General features: G+C 43.4%; 1 protein-coding gene across 4 annotated transcripts in view; it reads left to right on the forward strand.

Moving 5' to 3' along the window:
- The window catches only part of LOC118385981 (glycerol-3-phosphate dehydrogenase, mitochondrial-like), a 43,698-nt gene extending 31,122 nt beyond the window's left edge, over positions 1-12,576 (forward strand). For 3 of the 4 annotated variants that reach the window (XM_052521961.1, XM_052521963.1, XM_052521964.1), the window contains one exon: positions 8,540-12,576. In XM_052521961.1, coding sequence (XP_052377921.1) covers positions 8,540-8,701 — 162 coding nt within the window. In that variant the 3' untranslated portion in view covers positions 8,702-12,576. Of the gene's footprint in view, positions 1-79; positions 207-8,539 lie in introns of all 4 variants that reach the window. The other variant, XR_008139669.1, reaches the window with a different exon arrangement.
- Positions 12,577-22,500: the final 9,924 nt, after the last annotated feature.

The raw sequence follows: 22,500 nt of genomic DNA on the forward strand, positions 1-22,500 counted from the left end.
TGTTAGAGAGAGTGTGAAGCACACGCGCACACACATGGATGTGCTCCCTCCCTCTCTCCTCTCCTCTTGACACTGCCAGGCTCCTCCTGCTCGGTGACAATGATGAATGCAGAACACGAGACACATTAATGCAGGGGATTCTGGTCAATGTCAGCCCTTTCTTCGCCGTGTCAAGTTAAACAAACAAGATCAAGGCAAAGGGAATGGTAATTATCCCTCAAGAGATAAGAGACGTGCCGTGGAGGCCTGGTTATGGGGGATCCGGCTCCTCTGCCATTCCTAAACATGGTCAGTCTTCCTCTGCCACTAGGGTCACTTCTGATCACCCTGCTCTTAAAAACAATGGTCTGTATTCACAAGGCATCTCGAAATAGAAGTGCTAGTCTAGGACCAACTTCCCGCTGTCCATGTCATCTTATTTATTGTGATTTAAAGTCAAAACTGACCCTAGATCAGCACTCCTACTCTTGGACGCTTAATGAATACAGGCCCATGTCTAATGTGCTTAGAAAATGGGTTTGTCTCAAATCAGAGAGGGAAGCATTTGCATGTTCTCTATACATTACATTGACTTCGCTTGGCGTTTAAGGGGGATTTCATTTGAGGTTGAGGTGGAGTGACCTGTCTGAGCCCTTTGTTTCACGTGTCAGACGTGTGAACATTTTGTGGCGTCTTAAGAGCATATGCACTCTGTTGAAATCCAACTAATTAGGTAGGAGAAAGGAATGGAGATCTTTACGTTGAGCTGTTATATTACGGATGAATTTCATCAATGTCTTTTGGACGTTAATTTAGTTAGGAATATGCTGTGTGCATGGAATCAAAGAAAAAAATATATAACTCCTCAGAAGGAGACAGCCTACCTATCCACTTAGTACTCTTAGACTTGGGCATCTCAGAGTGCTGATCTAGGATCAGTTTCACAATGAATAAGATCAAATGGACAGGTGGAACCTGATCCTGATCAGCACTCTTACTCTGTGACATTTTATACATACAGCCCCTGGACCAAATTTAGTGGCTCCAAAAACCTGGTATAATCTTCATTAGTGTACTTTTTGAGTGGCAGAACCATTTATTTCCTGGTTTTCTGGTGGTCTTGGAGTGGAGTCCAGTGGCTGAAGCAGGAGGTTCTGGTTATGGTGGTATTATGGGTAGGCATGGTCTTCCTCACATAAGGCATGAGCAGACTTACAACCAGGATGGCCAGTGAGCTGAACATGTTCTAGCATGATAATGATTGAGCCAGCACCCCCCCCCTCTCTCTCTCTCTTACTCACTCTCTTTCTCAATTCAATTAAATTTGCTTTATTGGCATGACGTAACAATGTACATATTGCCAAAGCTTACTTTGAATATTTACAATATTAAGATGATGAGAATCAAAATTGTCAACGGGACAACAGTAACAACAATAACCAAGGGTCAAAATAACCAACACATTGAACAATAACAATAAGCATACAGTAGAGGACATGTGCAGGTTGATTGGTCGGTCAGACACTGTCCCTCATCTTATGGCAGGCAGCAATGTAGTGCGCTGCCAACCCACAGCTCTCTGCGTTCTCCCCCAACAGGACGGGTAGCCTACTCTCATCAGAGAGGTCTTTGAAACCTTGAATAAGGGTTTCAAATTTGGGGAAATGACACTCTAATTGTTTTATATTTTTTTAAACATTTTGTCAGGAAATGCAGCTCTGTCTCAGATTCTGCTTTGATGCAGTGGTTGCACAGCCTTTCCTTTACAGGGAGTTTTCCCGTGTCTACCCTTCTCAATGGCAAGGCTGTGCTCACTGAGCCTGTACTTTGTCAAGGTTTTTCTAAGGTTTTGATCAATAACCATGGTCAAATAGTTAACCACGGTGTACTTTCAATTTAGGGCCAGATAGCACTGCCTTTTGCTTTGTGCTTGTGCTTCCCAATAAGCAATGTAGTTTTATTTTGATTGTGTTGTAATTAGTTTTATTCTGATTGAGTGGATGTTCTGGTCCTGAGGCTTCAGAGTGTTAATAAAACAGGTTTGTGAACTCAGCCCCAGGACCAGCTGGATGAGGGGACTCTTTTCTTTGTTCAGCTCTTGGCATTGCAGGGCTTGGTAATGATATGAGAGGGGTCACTGTATTTTAGAAGTTTCCAAAACTTAATTGCTCTTTTTTGAGTTTTTATTATTAGTGGATATTGGCCTAATTCTGCCCTGCATGCATTGTTTGTAGTTTTCCTCTGGACATGTAGGAGAATCTTACAGAACTCTGTATGCGGGGTTTCAATGAGGTGTTTGTCCCATTTGGTGACTTGTTTTGCAAGTGAACTCCACATCTCACTGGCATAAAGTGCAATTGGTATAATGACACATTCAAATAGTTTTAGCCAAATTTTAATAGGTATTTCAATGTACTTTTTTAATGGTGTAGAATGCCCTGCGTGTCACGGCCGTCTTTATTTCTTTATTTCTAATGTCGCCAACAAAACAATACAAAATGACTGTGACGCTTAAGAGGGCTATAGTGCCACTAACCAAGTCAACTACCCACACTGACAAAAGGGGAAAATACTGCCTAAGTATGATTCCCAATCAGAGACAACGAATGACAGCTGTCCCTGATTGAGAACCATACCCGGCCAAAACAAAGAAATACAAAAACATAGAAAATAGAACATAGAATGTCCACCTAAATCACACCCTGACCAAACCAAAATAGAGACATAAAAAGCTCTCTAAGGTCAGGGCGTGACACTGCGTGCTTTCTCTCTCGGTTCATTCACTGCATCATTAAGGTGTCCAGTTGAGCTTATTTTAAAATATTTTTAAGTGATTGTAGTGTGTGCAGTATTCTATATTTTGTACCAATTGAGAACTTTTGTACCCTGAGATCTGGATCTTCTCTGGAAAATCATTATTTTGGTATTTTTGGGGTTTACTGCAAGGGCCCAGTACTGCTCTAGCAGGTCCAGGCTCTGCTGTTGGCCATGTGCTGTGGGTGACAGCAGGCATAGGTCATCTGCGAAGAGTAGGCATTTAACGCCTGAATTGTGGAGACTAACACCAGGGGCTGACTATTTTTCTAGAATAGTGGCTAATTTGTTGATGTACATTTTGAAGAGTGTTGGGCTCAGATTGCAACCCTGGCGAAGGCCCTGCCGCTGGTTAAAGAATTCTGTTATTTTCTTGCCAATTTTAAAGCTACACGTATTGCCAGTATACATTGATTTCATTCGTGAACTACTTTCAATAACATTGTAGAACAGTCCTGTATGCCAAATAGAATCAAATGTTTTTTTGGAAGTGGATAAAGAAAGAGTATATTTTGGTGGACATGTTTATCTATCAGGGTGTGTAGGGTGTAAATATGATTGGCCGTGCGATGTTTTGGTATAAATCCAATTTGGCTTTTACTCAAGACATTGTGCTTATTGATGAAGTTTAGAACTCTTACCACAGAAAATGTTCCCCAGGTTACTGTTCAAACAAATGCCTCAGTAATTGTTAGGGTCAAATTTGTCTCCGTTCTTAAAGATTGGGGTTATGAGTCTTTGATTCCAGATGTCAGGGAAATAACCTACACTCTACAAATTAAACAGTTTTAATATAGCCAATTGAAACTTTGCACTAGGGACTTTGAGCATCTCATTTAGGATGCCATCAGGTCTGCATGCTTTTTTAAATTTGAAGGCCTGATGTTTCTTATAGAGCTCCTGGTCAGTAATTGGGGAGTCCAATGGATTTTTATTGTCCTTTATAGCTTTTTCTAATCCATTCAACATCTCATGATTTTGGCATTGCTCTGCGTTTGTGTCCATTTGAACGGTGTTGTAGAGTGTTTTAAAATGGGTTGTCCATACGTCACCATTTTGTATCGCTAATTCCTATTGTTTCGATTTTTAAAAAAGTATTTTCCAATTTTGCCAGAAGTTGTTTGTGTTTATGGACTCCTCAATTACTGTCAGCCGCTCGCTGTTGTACTGTGCTTTTTTGGTTCTGAGTGTACATTTATAGATTTTTAAAGTCTCACAGTAATGAAGGTGTAATTCACCATTATTTGGGTCTCTGTGCTTTTGGTTGGATAGTGTTCTAAGTTTTTTCTGTATAATTGTACAATCTGCATCAAATCAGTTGTCATCTGTGGTCTTTTTTGTTTAGTTTTTTAAAATCAATTTCAGTTGTGCTTCTTTTGCTGTTTGCCTGAATATATAGTTGATGTTTTTTACTGTTAGATTGATGCCTTCTTTACTGTGAGGTAATGTGGTATCCAGAAAGTTATCTAAGAGTGTTTTGATATTTTGTTTACAGGTTGCTTTCTGGTATTCTTCTGTGCTGTTTTGGGCCCATCTGTCTGAATTTCTGATGGTGTATAGCTTACTGGGCTGTGAATGTGTGGTTGTTTCCATGTCACGACTGTAGGTGAATCTCCCCAAAGAGTCCCCCCGTAACCTACCATTGACAAAGTACAGACACAGGCTTCTACAGAGCTGCAACAGATCCCTTCTGTTTTTGTTGATGGTGCTGTCACTGTTGTTTCTATGGGGGAGATTAAGGCAGTTCGAAACAATATGGCCTGTAATAAAGCTGTCCCATCGTGTGGTCGTTAGATCGGGTAGTGTTCCTGTGCGTGCATTTGTGTCCCCACAGATTTCCCTGGGCCTGGAAATGGCACATCTCTTCCTCCAGGGTGGGGAAGGTCTCCTCTGAGTAATATGGGGATTTTGAGGGGGGGGATATACAGTTGAAGTCGGAAGTTTACATACACCGTAGCCAAATATTTATGTTTTTCACCATTCCTGACATTTAATCCTAGTAAAAATTCCCTGTCTTATGTCAGATAGGATCACCACTTTATTTTAATAATTTGAAATGTCAGAATAATAGTTAAGAGAATTATTTATTTCAGCTTTTATTTATTTCATCGTATTCCCAGTGGGTCAGAAGTTTACATACACTCAATTAGTATTTGGTAGTATTGCCTTTAAATTGTTTCACTTCTTACGGCTGAAATCTCATTAACGGGATAGATTTGACAACAGCCAGTGAAAGTGCAGGGCGCCAACATAAATCTCATAATGAAAATTTCTCAAACATACAAGTATTATACACCATTTTATAGATAAACTTGTTGTTAATCCCACCACAGTGTGGCTTTACGACGAAAGCATACCATGCGATTATGTTAGGTCAGTGCCAAGTCACAGAAAAACACAAGAGAAAATTAATCACAAACCTTTGATGATCTTCATAAGGTGGCCCTCATCGGCCTTCATGTTACACAATACATGTATGTTTTGTTCGATAAAGTTCATATTTATATCCAAAAATCTCAGTTTACATTGGCGCGTTATGTTCAGTAATGTTTTGCTTCCAAAACATCCGGTGATTTTGCAGAGAGCCACATCAATTTACAGAAATACTCATCATAAATTTTGATGAAAATACAAGTGTTATGCATGGAATTAAAGATACACTTCTCCTTAATGCAACCGCTGTGTCAGATTTCAAAAAAGCTTTACAGCGAAAGCACACCATGGAATAATCTGAGTACAGCTCTCAGAGACCAAAACAAGCCATACAGATACCCGCCATGTTGTGGAGTCAACAGAAGTCAGAAATAGCATTATAAATATTCACTTACCTTTAATGGTCTTCAACGGAATGCACTCCCAGGAATCCCAGTTCCACAATAAATGTTTGTTTTGTTCGATAAAGTCCATAATTTATGTCCAAATACCTCCCTTTTGTTTGCGCGTTTAGTTCACAAATCCAAATTCACAAGGCGCGAGCACTAGGTCCAGACGAAAAGTCAAAACAATTCCATTACAGTTCGTAGAAACATGTCAAACAATGTATAGAATCAATGTTTAGGATGTTTTTTTCATAAATCTTCAATAATGTTCCAACCAGACAATTGCTTTGTCTTTAGAAATTAAAGGGAACGCTGCGCTCGCACGGCCGTGCGCATGACTTAGCTCATGGCATTCTGCCAGACCCCTTAGTCAAACAACTCTTATTCGCTCCCCCTTCACAGTAGAAGCCTGAAACTAAGTTCTAAAGACTGTGGACATCTAGTGGAAGCCTTAGGAAGTGCAATCAGACCAGATTTACATCTTAGATAGGCAAAGACTTGAAAACCTACAATCCTCAGATTTCCCACTTCCTGGTTGGATTTTTTTTCTCAGGTTTTTGCCTGCCATATGAGTTCTGTTATACTCACAGACACCATTCAAACAGTTTTAGAAACTTCAGAGTGATTTCTTTCCAAATCTACCTATAATATGCATACCTTAGTTTCTGGGCCTGAGTAGCAGGCAGTTTACTCTGGGCACCTTATTCATCCAAGCTACTCAATACTGCCCCCCAGCCATAAGAAGTTTACTTGGGTCAAGCATTTTGGGTAGCCTTCCACAAGCTTCCCACAATAAGTTGGGTGAATTTTGTCCCATTCCTCCTGACAGAGCTGGTGTAACTGAGTCAGGTTTGTAGGCCTCATTGCTCGCACATGCTTTTTCAGTTCTGCCCACACCTTTTATATGGGATTGAGGTCAGGACTTTGTGATGGCCACTCCAATACCTTGACTTTGTTGTCCTTAAGACCTCTTAGGGATCCCTTCACCCCCATTCCCGCTCGGATCCCGTTAATGGGATTGATTTGACAACATCCAGTGAAATTGCAGTGCGCCAAAATCAAAAACAGAAACACTCATAATAAGAATTCATTAAACATACAAGTGTTATACATCAAAATACAGGTTAACTTCTTGTTAATCCAGCCACAGTGTCAAATTTCAAAAAGGCTTTACAGGGAAAGCAGACAGTGCAATTATCTGAGGACAGCACCCCGCATACAAACACGTGAAAATCAGGTTTCAACCAAGCAGGTGCTACACAAAAATGAGAAATAACGATATAATTCATGCCTTACCTTTGATGATCTTCTTCTGTTGGCACTCCAAAATGTCCCATAAACATCCCAAATGGTCATTTTGGTCGATAAATTCCTTCATTATATCCCCAAAATGTCCATTTATTTGGGACGTTTGATTCAGAAATACACCGGTTCCAACTCGCCCAACATGCCTACAAAGTATTTAGGAAATTACTTGAAAACTTGGTCCAAACATTTCACAAAATGTTCCTAATCCAAACTTATGTATCCTAAAACGTAAATAATTGATCAAATGTAAGATGGGAAATACTGTGTTCAATACCGGACGGAAACAAAGTGAAGCGCGTTCCAGGTCGCACGCTCCAAAAGACTTTAGTCCCTTAGTGTCACACATTGAAAGAACAGGGCTACTTCTTCATTTCTCAAAGGAAAAACAACCCATTTCTAACATCTAGTGGAAGACATAGGAACTGCAAGCATATTTCTATTAAAAAGGGATTACCATAGAAAACTAATGGAAAACACTTTTCCCTGGATGGATTGTGCTCGGGGGTTTCGCCTGCCAAATCAGTTCTGTTATACTCACAGACATTATTGAAACAGTTTTAGAAACTTCAGAGTGTTTTCTATCCAAATCTACCATAATATGCATATCCTAGCTTCTGGGCCTGAGTAGCAGGCAGTTTACTTTGGGCATGCTTCTCATCCGGTCGTCAAAATACTGCCCCCTAGTCCAAAAAGGTTTTAAGCCATTTTGCCACAACTTTGGAAGTATGCTTGGGGGTCATTGTCCATTGGAAAGACCCATTAACGGCCAAGCTTTAACTTCCAGAATGATGTCTTGAGATGTTGCTTCAATATATCCACATAATTTTCCCTCCACATGATGTCATCTATTTTGTGAAGTGCACCAGTCCCTCTTGCAGAAAAGCACCCCCACAACATGATGCTGTCACCCCCGTGCTTCACGGTTGGGATGGTGTTCTTCGGCTTTCAAGCCTCCCCCTTTTTCCTCCAAACATAACTATGGCCAAACAGTTCTATTTTTGTTTCATCAGACCAGAGGACATTTCTCCAAAAAGTACGATTTGTCCCCATGTGCAGTTGCAAACTGTAGCCTGGCTTTTTTATGGCGGTTTTGGAGCAGTGGCTTCTTCCTTGCTGAGCGCCTTTCAGGTTATGTCGAGATAGCACTCGTTTAACTGTGGATATAGATACTTTTGTACCTGTTTCCTCCAGCATCTTCACAAGGTCCTTTGCTGTTGTTCTGGGAATGATTTGCACTTTTCACTCCAAAGTACATTCGTCTCTAGGAGACAGAATGCATCTCATCCCTGAGCGGTATAACGGTTGCGTGGTCCCATAGTGTTTATACTTGCGTACTATTGTTTGTACAGAGGAACGTGGTACCTTCAGGCGTTTGGAAATTGACATCATTTTCTGGAATTGTTTATAGCTGTTTAAAGGCACAGTCAACTTGTGTATGTACAGGCTCTGACCCGCTGGAATTGTGATACAGTGAATTATAAGTGAAATAATCTGTCTGTAAACAATTGTTGGAAAAATTACTTGTGTCATGCACAAAGTAGATGTCCTAACCGACTGACTTCAACTGTATAAGGATTTAAACGTTTTTAAATGGTCCTGCTGCTGTGTCCTGTCTTCAGCTGATGAGTGCTGTGAAGAAGGGCCAGGTGTCGGCCAACCGTCTGGCCATACTGATGAAGACAGCTGAACAGAGCCTGGACCAGACAGAGCCCGTTGAGCAGAGTGAACCTGTCGACCAGCGGAAGCCTGTGTCAGTGGACCGTAGCGGGGGAGGAGTCTGAGACTCAGCCCCCCTGGCCCTGGTTCTTCCTCCGGACGATCCTGGTCACACAACTCTGGGACCGTATGTATTGCACCTCAAAGTATGAGTGCTGATTTAGGATCAGTTTTGCGTTTCAGATAAGGTTATATGGATGGCGGGACCTGATCCTCGATCAGCACTCCTACGCAGAGATGCTTGATGCATACGGCCCTGCTCCAGCCTGGTTACCACAGATCTATGTGCTTTTAACAACCCTTCTGACTTGTATGTTGCCATGGTCATGTCATGTGATATCATATCATAGGTGTCATGTATGACATGACAACGGAAGTCACAAGGGTTGGCTAAAGCTCATATGGTATTGTATACAGACCTGGACAACCCAAAGGTAATGAAGCTCATTATCTTATGTCTTCCATGGGAGTTGCTCTGCTGACACAGGCATTTTCTATCACTGCATCAACACACATGTAGCCGATGCCTCGCCTTGAATCTTACAAACTTGCTTCCATATTTATTGAGATATTTATTGAGATATGAAATGAGTACTTATTGGGACACTGTTGTTTATTTCAATGTATTTATTTCAATGTATTTATTTATTGTTTGTTTTTACACAACATATTTCAACAACAACAACAGCACATTTCTTAATGTATGATGCTACTGTTGTTTTTAACATTGCCCAAGAGTGTACAACTGAATGTTAGATGCAATGCAAAGTGATGTGCAACGTACGTTGACGACTTGAATTGCACTCATTGTGGTCTTTTTCCAAAAGGGTTTTGTTGTGTACCGTACTCCTGTGCCATTTTATACATTTTAGATACTGACAATCTAAAGGGAGGCATTTTGTACAAATAGTGTTTGCTGGATGTTGTGAGTTTTGACCGCACTTTCAGCAAAGTTCTATGGTCCACATTTAAGTAATGCAATTTAATTGTTCTATTCGATGCAAGGCTTAATTGGAAAATGATAGCATTTTTCACTCACTGCCATTTACATCTATATTTTATCCCTTTCAAATGGACTCTAAATGCTAGATATTTATTATATTAATTTAGTCGGCGTCAAATGAGATACAAATCAACAGTGAGCATCTTTAAATATTCCACAGTAGGTGCATGTGATTGGTTCCTGGAAACGTTATTGTCTTGCATGATTTTATTATGCTGAATGGGATGAAGTGTTGTGTTTGATGCTGGCTTTTAATTTCTGGATCTGTCTGTGCACTTGGTGTTTTTATGACTATTAATTTATTACTTATGGTTTGTCTGGTTAGCCACTTGCATTTATAGAGTAATAAGGGAATGTATTTAATGTGCCTTGCTTTCAGATCCAGTGTGAATTGAGAGCATGAATCAACAGAGCTGATTAAACCATACCCTTCCTGGCTTTTAAGCGTGCTTAATTTCACAGTAACTATAAACAAAGCAATTATTTTCTCATGCACACTGTTAAAGTGAAAAAAATGTCATGTGTTTGCCCCTAGTACAACAATTAGGTATGAGGGCAGTTTCAAAGAGTTACATCTCTTAATTATCAGTTCTTAATTAAGGAGGCATGAGACCAATTCACTGGAACTCGTGGTTGTTGTTTTTCTTTTCATTTGTTTTTAATAAAACTCACATTATTAACAAATTGTTTTTTAGAATCCATTGATGGGAAATGTAAGGGTTAAATGTAGGGAGTTATAATACATATTTATGTCGGGCTTAATCTACAGATGGTTTCTCACCAGACATAGGGGTGTTATGCAATCTAACTCCTCAAAAGGACACAGTGATATTCTCAATACATAGTACGTGGGAGGGCTTATCCATTCTTCTACTGCCAGCTCCAGCACTAGGATACTTGATGTATGAATTGAATTGACTCTTTTATTTGGATGGTAGGATGGTCAATTGTTGTTCTAATGCAGTTGGGTGAAGTTGTGTCTTCCTTCTGACTAAAGCAATGGAATGTGAATTTAGTTGCTGCATGAAGCGACTGCTTTCAGCAATAAGTGTTAATATAGTGCCAGTCAAAAGTTTTAGAACACCTACTCATTCAAGGGTTTTTATTTATTTTTATTTATTTATTTATTTTTACTATTTTCTACAATCTTAGAATAATAGTGAAGACATCAAAACTAGGAAATAATACATATGGAATCATGTAGTAACCAAAAAAAGTGTTAAAAACTTATTTGGGATCGGTGTCCCTTCCGCTGGACGGTTGAGCTCACGTAGGCTAATGCGATTAGCATGAGGTTGTAAGTAACAAGACCATTTCCCAGGACATAGACATATGATATTGGCAGAAAGCTTACATTCTTGTTCATTTAACTGCACTGTCCAATTTACAGTAGCTATTACAGTAGAAGAATACCATGCTATTGTTTGAGTAGAGTGCACAATTTTGAACATGAAAAGTTATTAATAAACAAATTAGCCACATTTCGGCAGTCTTGACACAACATTTTGAACAGAAATGCAATGGTTCATTGTATCAGTCTAAAATGTTGCAAATTCGCAGCTGACATCTACTGGCCAAAATCTAAATTGCACCTGGGCTGAAATAATTCATTATGGCCTTTCTCTTGCATATCAAAGATGATGATCCCCCAAAAATATAAAATTATATATTTTTTCTTCTTTGTATTCTCTTTTACCAGATCTATTGTGTTATTCCCCTACATTCCTTTCACATTCTAAAAACTTCTAAGTGTTTCCTTTCAAATGGTACCAAGAATATGCATATCCGTCATTTTAGGCGAATATTTAAAAAAATAGGTTATTAAACAAACAATATGTATTTTACATTTGAGATTATTCTAAGTAGCCACCTTTTGCCTTGATGACAGCTCTGCACACGCTTGGCATTCTTTCAACCAGCTTCATGAGGTAGTCACCTGGAATGCATTTCACCTGGAATGCCTTGCCTCTCAGATTGCAGCCCAAATAAATGCAAAAACATCTCAAAATCAACTGTTTAGAGGAGACTGAATCAGGCCTTCATGTTCGAATTGCTGCAAAGAAACCACTATTAATGGATACCAATCATATGGTGTGATTAGTCAAAATTTGAGATCTTGTGTTCCAACCGCCGTGTCTTTGCGAGACGCGGAGTAGCTGAATGGATGATTTCCGCATGTGTGTTTCCCACCATGAAGCAAGGAGGAGGTGTGATGGTGTGGGGGTGCTTCGACACTGTCATGATTTATCTAGAATTCAAGGCACACTTAACCAGCATGGCTACCAAAGCATTCTGCAGCGATACGCCATCCCATCTGGTTTGTGCTTAGTGGGACTTAGTGGGATCATTTGTTTTTCGACAGGACAATGACCCAACACACCTCCAAGCTGTGTACGGACTATTTGACCAAGAAGTCAAGTGATGGGGTGCTCCATCAGATGACTTGACCTCCACAATCACCCGACCTCAACCCAATTGAGATGGTTTGGGGTGAGTTGGACCGCAGAGCAATTGCTCAGCATATGTGGGAACTCCTTCAAGACTGATGGAAAAGCATTCCAGGTGAGGGAATACCAAGTGTGCAAAGCTGTCATCAAGGCAAAGGGTGGCTACTTTAAAGATTCTCAAATATAAAATATATTTTGATTTGTTTAACACTTTTTTGGTTACTACGAGATTCCATATGTGTTATTCCATAGTTTTGATGTCTTCACTATTATTCTACAATGTAGAATAGTCAAATGAAAGAAAAAGTCTTGAATGAGTAGGTGTGTCCAAACTTTTGACTGGTACTGTAAAAGATGCTGGTAAGTTCATCAGTATTGAACTCCAACAGTTATGTCTGTACTTCTTGTATTTATTTTATTGTGAACATTGTTTTTATCGAGTCACTTAATCAGTACAATGAATGTGAAATATTAAAATTGTTCAACAATCTTTTGCCTGTATTTCTGACAATATTTTCTTTTAACATTAATATTCCTCTGTTTCCACAGGAACAGGAGTGTCTCCCCAGCAAAATAAAATTAGTTCCGGGAAAGTTCCCAGAACATTTGTTAGGTCGAGGCAAATGTCCTCATAACACAAAAGCTGTCCAGTCATACTGATGATTATATCATTTTTATATAAAACTTTTGCCTGATGTTGCAAGAATGTTCCTAGAACACATTTAATCTCTTCTTTAAATGTTCCCAGAATGATTCATATAGTTGTGGGAACAGTGTCTTTAACTAACACTCTTAGTTCTCTGCCCCCTGGTGGTCAAGATTGTAAATGCATCTCTCATCTGGCATTGTTCCTTGAAAACAGTGACTATAACTCCCATACTGAAGATACAGAGCCTGGACACTGAGCTCCTCACCAACTACAGGCATAGGCTCCCCTTCCTCGCCAAAGTGCTTGAACGGTGGTAGCATCACAACTCCAACAACACAGCTTTTTGAACCAGTTGGGTTTCCGGGCTATGCATAGCACTAAAACTGACTTTTAACATTTCACATTCATTGTGTTGCTGATGCTGGGTACATCTCTATACTCATTCTCCTGGGCCTGTCTGCAGCATTTGACACTGTCTGTCATCAGATTTTAACTGACTGCAGGGAGAGGCTTCTTGTTTCCTGAACACCTCTTGCCTGGTTCCACTTCTAACTATCTGATAGACAACAGTTTGTCTCCGTTGGCAACTGCAGGTCTGCTTCAGACCCTGTATCACAAGGTGTCCCACAAGGTTGAGTGTTAGGTCCATTACTATTTACTATTTACATGCTACCACTTGGTCAGATCGTCCATCAATATGGACACAGATTTCACTGTTATGCAGATGACACACATCTACATCCACACAAAACCCAATTCCCTATGCACCATAAACTCAAACTCCACAGTCAGGAACCTTGGTGTTACATTTGATCCCACTGTCATTTCAACCCCACATCTGAAACATCACCATGTCAGCCTTCTTCCACCTGAAAAACAGCTCACGACTCACATCCTCTCTCACTGAGCCCACTGCTGAAATCCTCATTCAACCCTCATTGGGGCAGCAGGTAGCCTAGTGGTTAGAGCGTTGGGCCAGTACCCGAAAGGTTGCTGTATCGAATCCCTGAACTGACACAGTAAAAATCTGTCATTCTGCCCCTGAACAAGGAAGTTTAACCCACTGTTCCCCAGTAGGACGTCATTGTAAATAATAATTTGTTCTTAACTGACTTGCCTTAGTTAAATTATTTGTTTTATCGTGCCTGGAGTACTGTAGCACCATTCTCTACGAACTCCCCGCCAAAACACTGGACAGACTTCAACACATTCAAAAGTCAGCTGCACAAGTCCTCACACACACTAGACATTGGGACCACATCACCTCGACCCTCATCAAACTCCACTGGCTCCCAGTGCAATACAGGATCATATTCAAATTGCTCATGCTCACCTACAAAGCACTCAATTGACTGGCTCCCACATACCTTACTGACCTCCTACACCCCTACACTCCCACCTCTTCACTGTGCTCCTCTCATACTGGCCTCTTCACCATCCCTCGCACCAAGCTCCGCTCAATTGAAGACCGGGCTTTTAGCAGTACAGCTCCCCAACTCTGGAATTCCCTCCATCTCCATGTCAGAACCCCACATTTCATACACATATTCTATCCTTCTGATTCCTGCTTACAAGCAAAAATTAAAGCAGGAAGCACCAATGACTCAGTCAATAAAAAAAGTGGTCAGATGAAGCAGATGCCAAGCTTCAGGGCTGTTTTGCTAGCACAGACTGGAATATGTTCCGGGATTCTTCCGATGGCATTGAGGAGTATGCCACATCAGTCACTGGCTTCAATAAGTGCATCGATGACGTCTTCCCCACAGTGACTGTACGTACATACCCCAACCAGAAGCCATGGATTACAGGCAACATCCGCACTGAGCTAAAGGGTAGAACTGCCGCTTTCAAGGAGCGGGATTCTAACCTGAAAGCTTATAAGAAATCCTGCTATGCTGTCCGACGAACCATCAAACAGGCAAAGCGTCAATACAGGACTAAGATCGAATCGTACTACACCGGCTCCGACACTCGTTGGATGTGGCAGGGCTTGCAAACTATTACAGACTACAAAGAAAAGCCCAGCCGAAGGAAGCACAGCCTAGAGCTGCCCAGTGACACGAGCCTACCAGATGAGCTAAATTACTTCAAGGCAAGTAACACTGAAACATGCATGAGAGCATCAGCTGTGATCACGCTTGTGATCACGCTCTCTGCAGCCGATGTGAGAAAGACCTTAAAACAGGTCAACATTCACAAGGCCACAGGGCCAGAGGGATTACCAGGACGTGTACTCCGAGCATGCGCGGACCAACTGGCAAGTGTCTTCACTGACATTTTCAGCCTCTCCCTATCTGAGTCTGTAATACCAACATGTTTCAAGCAGACCACCATAGTCTCAAGAACAAGAATACTAAGGTAACCTGCCTAATTACTACCGACCCGTAGCACTCACGCCTGTAGCCATGAAGTGCTTTGAAAGGCTGGTCATTGCTCACATCAACACCATTATCACAGAAACCGTAGACCCACTCCAATTTGCACACTGCCCCAACAGATCCCGTATGATGCGATCTCTATTGCACTCCACACTGCCCTTTCACACCTGGACAAAAGGAACACCTACGTGAGAATGCTATTCATTGACTACAGCTCAGTGTTCAGCACCACAGTGCCCTCAAAGCTCTTCACTAAGCTAATGACCCTGGCACTAAACACCTCCCTCTGTTAACTGGATCCTGGACTTCCTGGCGGGCCACCACAGGGTAGGTAACAACACATCCGCCCCGCTGATCCTCAACACGGGAACCCCTCAGGGGTGCATTCTCAGTTCCCTCCTGTACTCCCTGTTCACTCATGACTGCACAGCCAGGCACGACTTCAACAACGAGACAGCCTGTAGGGAGGAGACCTGACCGTGTGGTGCAAGGACAACAACCTCTCCCTCAACGTGATCAAGACGAAGGAGATTATTGTGGACTACAGGAAAAGGAGGACCGAGCACGCCCCCATTCTCATCGACAGGGCTGTAATGGAGCAGGTTGAGAGCTTCAATTCCTTGGCGTCCACATCATCAACAAACTAACATGGTCCAAGCAAACCAAGACAGTCGTGAAGAGGGCACGACAAAACCTATTCCCCCTCAGGAGACTGAAAAGATTTGGCATGGGTCCTCAGATCCTCAAAAGGTTCTACAGCTGCACCATCGAGAGCCGCCTGGTATGGCAACTGCTCAGCCTCCGACCGCAAGGCACTACAGAGGGTGGTGCGTACAGCCCAGTACCTCACTTGGGCCATGCTTCCTGCACTCCAGGACCTCTATACCAGGTGGTGTCAGAGGAAGGTCCTAAAAATTCTCAGATACTCCAGGCACCGTAGTCATAGACTGTTCTCTCTGCTACCACACGTCAAGCGGTACCGGAGCGCGATGTCCAGGTCCAGGAGGCTTCTAAACAGCTTCAACCCCTAAGCCATAAGAATCCTGAATATCTCATCAAATGGCTACCCAGACTATTTACATTGCCCCCCCTCTCTCTCTTTTACGCTGCTGTTACTCTCTGTTATTATATATGCATAGTCACTTTAATAACTCTACCTACATGTACATATTACCTCAATTACCTCGACTAAATTGTGATCCCGCAAATTGACTATGTACCGGTACCCCCTGTATATAGCCTCGCTATTGTTATTTTACTGCTGCTTATTCATTATTTGCTACTTTTATTTCTTATTTTTGGGGGGGGAATTTTTCTTAAAACTGCATTGTTGGTGAAGGGCATTTGAGTGAGCATTTCACTGTAAGGTCTACTACACCTGTTGTATTAGGCACATGTGACAAATACAATTGGATTTGATTTGATAATCTAGTCCACACTAAAGACATGCCTTGTCACACATGCTTAGCCGGATTCTCTGTTGTTTTAGCGTATATCCTCTATCTAACTTCACTTCCCTGGTTAGTCTGTCATCATGTTTAGTGTTCTCCATGGTTAGTCTGTCATCATCTTCAGTGTGCTTTTATAAACTTACTTGTTGAATCTGAGTTTATTTCTTTTTAACTGATATTTTTGTGTATGTACAGTGACTTTGGGTGTCGTGAAAAGCACTATGTATTATTATAATTAGAACATTGGGGGAACATCACAAAAGATTAGTTCCCAATTTACAATAACATTCCCAGAACACATTTGTCTGCTCTTAAAACCTTTGTTCTGGGAACGTTCTTGTAACATCAGATGAATGGTTTTTAGGCCTAAAATAAACATTGTAGAATCATCCGCAAAACATGACAGTTTTTGTGTTTTGAGAACATGTTCCCACAAAAAAAAAGAAACGTCCCTTTTTCAGGACCCAGTCTTTCAAAGATAATTCGTAAAAATCCAAATAACTTCACAGATCTTCATTGTAAAGGGTTTAAACACTGTTTGCCATGCTTGTTCAATGAACCATAAACAATTAATGAACATGCACCTGTCATGGGATTCTTCCGTTGAAGAAGAGGCGGACCAAAATGCAACGTGGTTATTTTGATACATCTTTAATCAAGATGAAAATAGAACAATATACCAAAACAAGAATCGTGAAAAACCGAAAACAGCCCTATCTGGTGTAACAAACACAAAGACAATCACCCACAAAACCCAACACAAAACAGGCTACCTAAATATGGCTCCCAATCAGAGACAATGACTAACACCTGCCTCTGATAGAGAACCATATCAGGCCCAAACACAGAAACAGACAAACAAGACATCCAACATAGCATCCCCACTCAGATCACACCCTGACAAACTATGGTCAGGTTGTGACAGCACCTGTGGAGCGGTTGTTAAGACACTGTCACGAATACCACCGAAGGTGGCTCCCCTTCCTGTTCAGGTGGCGCTCGGCGGTCGACGTCGCCGGTCTTTTAGCTGCCACCGATCCCTTTTTCCTTTTAGTTTGTTTTTGTCTAATTGTTTTCACCTGTTCCTTGTTGGGTGTTATTTAAGTTCGTTTTGCCCACTGGTGTTTGTGCGGGCTTGTTGGTTTGTTACGTTTGGTGATGTATCGTGTTTGTTTTGGGTTTTCGCTGTCCAGTGTTTGTAACTAGGTTTTGGGTTTGTTTAGCGCCAGTGCTTTAGGGCATTCACCCATGTTTGGACCTGTTACGTTTTGAAGGACATTAAAGCGTTTTTCCCGTTCACTTTGCTCTCTCCATTTGACTCCTCACTCATCACTCACCCGACGTTACAGAAGCCCACACCACCAGATGGAGTCAGCAGGAGCAGCGACCACCATGATGGAGGAGAGAGTCCTTCATTATACGTCCATCGCATCGGATCAGCCATGGATCAAATGATGGAGAGGATGGACCATTGGGAGAGGAGTGATTTCCCTACTACCCCACCTACCCTCCCACCAGCAACTCTACCATCTCCTCCAGCGGGATCCGGTGCCAGCGCTCTGCGCATCACGCCTCAGAGGGAGTACGATGGAGCAGCGGCAGGGTGCCAGGGATTTCTGCTACAACTAGAGCTCTACCTGGCCACCTTTTGGCCTGCTCGCTCGGACGAGGAGAGAGTGAGTGTCCTCGTCTCCTGCCTGACGGGTAGGGCCCTGGAGTGGGCCAACACCGTCTGGAACGGGCCCGACTCAGCGAGGGGCCACTACCTGGAGTTCACCCGCCATTTCCGGGCTGTGTTCGATGATCCTCCGGAGGGCCGAGCGACAGGTGAGAGGTTGTTCCATCTCCGGCAGGGGACGTGGAGCGCGCAGGACTTTGCGTTGGATTTCCGGACTTTGGCCGCTGGAACTGGGTGGAACGACAGGGCCCTGATAGACCATTACAGGTGTAGCCTAAGAGACGACGTCTGCAGGGAGCTGGCTTGTCGGGACACTACGCTCAGCTTGGATGAGCTGATGGGCATGTCTATATGGCTAGACCATCTGCTGGCTGCTCGCGGACATTCTGAAAGGGTCTTGTCAGTTCCACCACCTGCAAATGCTGCACTCCCCAGGAGTCACGTGTATCCGTTGTCCCAGGAGGAGATGTATGTCACAGAGGCTCTGGGACGGGGGTACATTCGGCCCTCCATGTCACCCGTCTCCTCGAGTTTCTTTTTTGTGAAGAAAAAGTAGGGTGTTTTGCATCCGTGTATTGATTATCGAGGTCTAAATTCCATCACTGTGAGTTTTAGTTACCCACTACCTCTCATCGCTACGGCGGTGGAATGATTTTACGGGGCGCAATTTTTCACGAAACTGGACCTCAGGAGCGCGTATAATCTGGTGCGTATTCGGGAGGGAGAAGAGTGGAAAATCGCATTTAGTAAAGAATGCTCCAGCCATCTTTCAATCATTCGTTGATGAGATTCTCAGAGACCTGCACGGTCAGGGTGGAGTGGTGTATATTGACGACATCTTGATCTACTCCGCTACACGCGCCGAGCATGTGTCTCTGGTGCGCAAGGTTCTTGGGCGACTGCTGGAGCATGACCTGTACGTGAAGGCAGAGAAATGTGAATTTTCCAAACGAACCGTTTCCTTCCTGGGTTATCGCATTTCCACCTCGGGGGTGGTAATGGAGTGTGGCCGCTTCAAGGCCGTGCGTAATTGGCCGACTCCCACCACGGTAAAGGAGGTGCAGCGGTTCTTAGGGTTTGCCAAGTACTACCGGAGGTTTATCCGGGGTTTTGGCCAGGTGGCGGCCCCTATTACCTCACTGTTGAAGGGGGGGCCGGTGCGTTTGCAGTGGACGGAGCATTCCGTCGTTTGAAGGCGCTGTTCACCGACGCGCCAGTGTTGGCGCATCCGGACCCTTCTTTGGCATTCATAGTTGAGGTGGACGCATCCGAGGCTGGGGTTGGAGCGGTGCTCTCCCAGCGCTCGGGTACGACGCCGAAGCTCCGCCCCTGTGCTTTTTTTCGAAGAAGCTCGGGCCAGCGGAGCGGAATTATGATGTGGGGGATAGGGAGTTGTTAGCCATGGTTAAGGCTCTGAAGGTGTGGAGACACTGACTTGAGGGGGCTAAGCACCCTTTTCTCATATGGACTGACCACCGTAACCTAGAGTATATCCGATCAGCTAGGAAACTGAATCCTCGTCAGGCAAGGTGGGCCATGTATTTCACCTGATTTCGTTTTACGATCTCGTATCGACCAGGTTCCCTCAATACTAAGGCCGATGCGCTGTCCCGCCTATACGACACTGATGACTGGTCCATCGATCCTACTCCCATCATTCCGGCTGCCAAGCTGGTAGCACCGGATGTATGGGAGGTGGACACGGACATCGAGCGGGCACTAAGGGAGGAACCTGCGCCTCCACAGTGCCCGGAGGGTCGTAGGTACGTGCCGCTCGCTGTTCGTGATCAATTGATTTGATGGGCACATTAGTCTACCCTCATCAGGTCACCCGGGTATTTCGAGGATGGTGAGAAGTCTTAGAGGGAAGTACTGGTGGCCTACCTTGGTGAGAGACGTGCAATTCTATGTCTCTTCCTGTTCGCTATGCGCTCAGAGTAAGGCTCCTAGGCATTTGCCACGAGGGAAATTACAACCCCTCCCCGTTCCACAACGGCCGTGGTCCCATCTATCGGTGGATTTTCTTACTGATCTCCCCCCGTCTCAGGGGAACACAACGATCCCGGTCGTTGTGGATCGGTTCTCTAAGTCCTGACGTCTTAACCCGTTGCCTGGTCTCCCTTGCAATGTCCGTACTGTGAGATGCCTAAGACAGTGCTAGATGTAGACAGGACGGACAGCTGATCATTCTTGCAGTGGCAGACCACGTGTAACAACACCTGCACAGGATCGGTACATCTGAACATCACACCTGTGGCACAGGTACAGGATGGCAACAATCCGCACAATCCCTCCATCAGTGCTCAGACTGTCCGCAATAGGCTGAGAGAGGCTGAACTGAGGGCTTGTAGGCCTGTTGTAAGGCAGTTCCTCACCAGACATCACCGGTAACAACGTTGCCTATGGGCACAAACCCACCGTCTCTGGACCAGACAGGCTTGGCATAAAGTGCTCTTCACTGACAAGTCGTGGTTTTGTCTCACCAGGGGTGATGGCGGATTCACGTTTATCGTCGAAGGAATGAGCGTTACACCAAGGCCTGTACTCTGGAGCGGGATCGATTTGGAGGTGGAGGGTCCGTCATGGTCTGGGGTGGTGTGTCACAGAATCATCGGACTGAGCTTGTTGTCATTGCAGGCAATCTCAACGCTGTGCGTTACAGGTAAGACATTCTCCTCCCTCATGTGGTACCCTTCCTGCAGGCTCATCCTCCAGCATGACGATGCCACCAGCCATACAGCTCATTCTGTGCGTGATTTCCTGCAAGACAGGAATGTCAGTGTTCTGCCATGGCCAGCGAAGAGCCCAGATCTCAATCCCATTGAGCACGTCTGGGATCGGAGGGTAAGGGCTAGGGCCATTCCCCCAGAAATGTCCGGAAACTTGCAGGTGCCTTGGTGGAAGAGTGGGGTAACATCTCACACCAACAACTGGCAAATATTGTGCAGTCCATGAGGAGGAGATGCACTGCAGTACTTAATACAGCTGGTGCCCCCCTTTGTTCAGAGACACATTATTCAATTTCTGTTAGTCACATGTCTCTGGAACTTGTTCAGTTTATGTCACAGTTGTTGAATCTTGTTATGTTCATACAAATATTTACATGCCCTCGGAGTGTGGTGTCAGGAAAATAACCTCACACTCAACGTCAACAAAACTAAGGAGATGATTGTGGACTTCAGGAAACAGCAGAGGGAACACCCCCCTATCCACATCGATGGAACAGTAGTGGAGAGGGTAGCAAGTTTTAAGTTCCTCGGCATACACATCACAGACAAACTGAATTGGTCCACTCACACTGACAGCGTCGTGAAGAAGGCGCAGCAGCGCCTCTTCAACCTCAGGAGGCTGAAGAAATTCGGCTTGTCACCAAAAGCACTCACAAACTTCTACAGATGCACAATCGAGAGCATCCTGGCGGGCTGTATCACCGCCTGGTACGGCAACTGCTCCGCCCTCAACCGTAAGGCTCTCCAGAGGGTAGTGAGGTCTGCACAACGCATCACCGGGGGCAAACTACCTGCCCTCCAGGACACCTACACCACCCGATGTTACAGGAAGGCCATAAAGATCATCAAGGACATCAACCACCCGAACCACTGCCTGTTCACCCCGCTATCATCCAGAAGGCGAGGTCAGTACAGGTGCATCAAAGCTGGGACCGAGAGACTGAAAAACAGCTTCTATCTCAAGGCCATCAGACTGTTAAACAGCCACCACTAACATTGAGTGGCTGCTGCCAACACACTGTCATTGACACTGACCCAACTCCAGCCACTTTAATAATGGGATTGATGGGAAATGATGTAAATATATCACTAGCCACTTTAAACAATGCTACCTTATATAATGTTACTTTCCCTACATTATTCATCTCATATGCATACGTATATACTGTACTCTACATCATCGACTGCATCCTTATGTAATACATGTATCACTAGCCACTTTAACTATGCCACTTTGTTTACTTTGTCTACATACTCATCTCATATGTATATACTGTACTCGATACCATCTACTGTATGCTGCTCTGTACCATCACTCATTCATATATCCTTATGTACATATTCTTTATCCCCTTACACTGTGTATAAGACAGTAGTTTTGGAATTGTTAGTTAGATTACTTGTTGGTTATCACTGCATTGTCGGAACTAGAAGCACAAGCATTTCGCTACACTCGCATTAACATCTGCTAACCATGTGTATGTGACAAATAAAATTTGATTTGATTTGATTTGATGTTAAGTTTGCTG

This window comes from Oncorhynchus keta, chromosome 7 (genome assembly GCF_023373465.1).
Source record: "Oncorhynchus keta strain PuntledgeMale-10-30-2019 chromosome 7, Oket_V2, whole genome shotgun sequence".
NCBI lineage: Eukaryota > Metazoa > Chordata > Actinopteri > Salmoniformes > Salmonidae > Oncorhynchus > Oncorhynchus keta.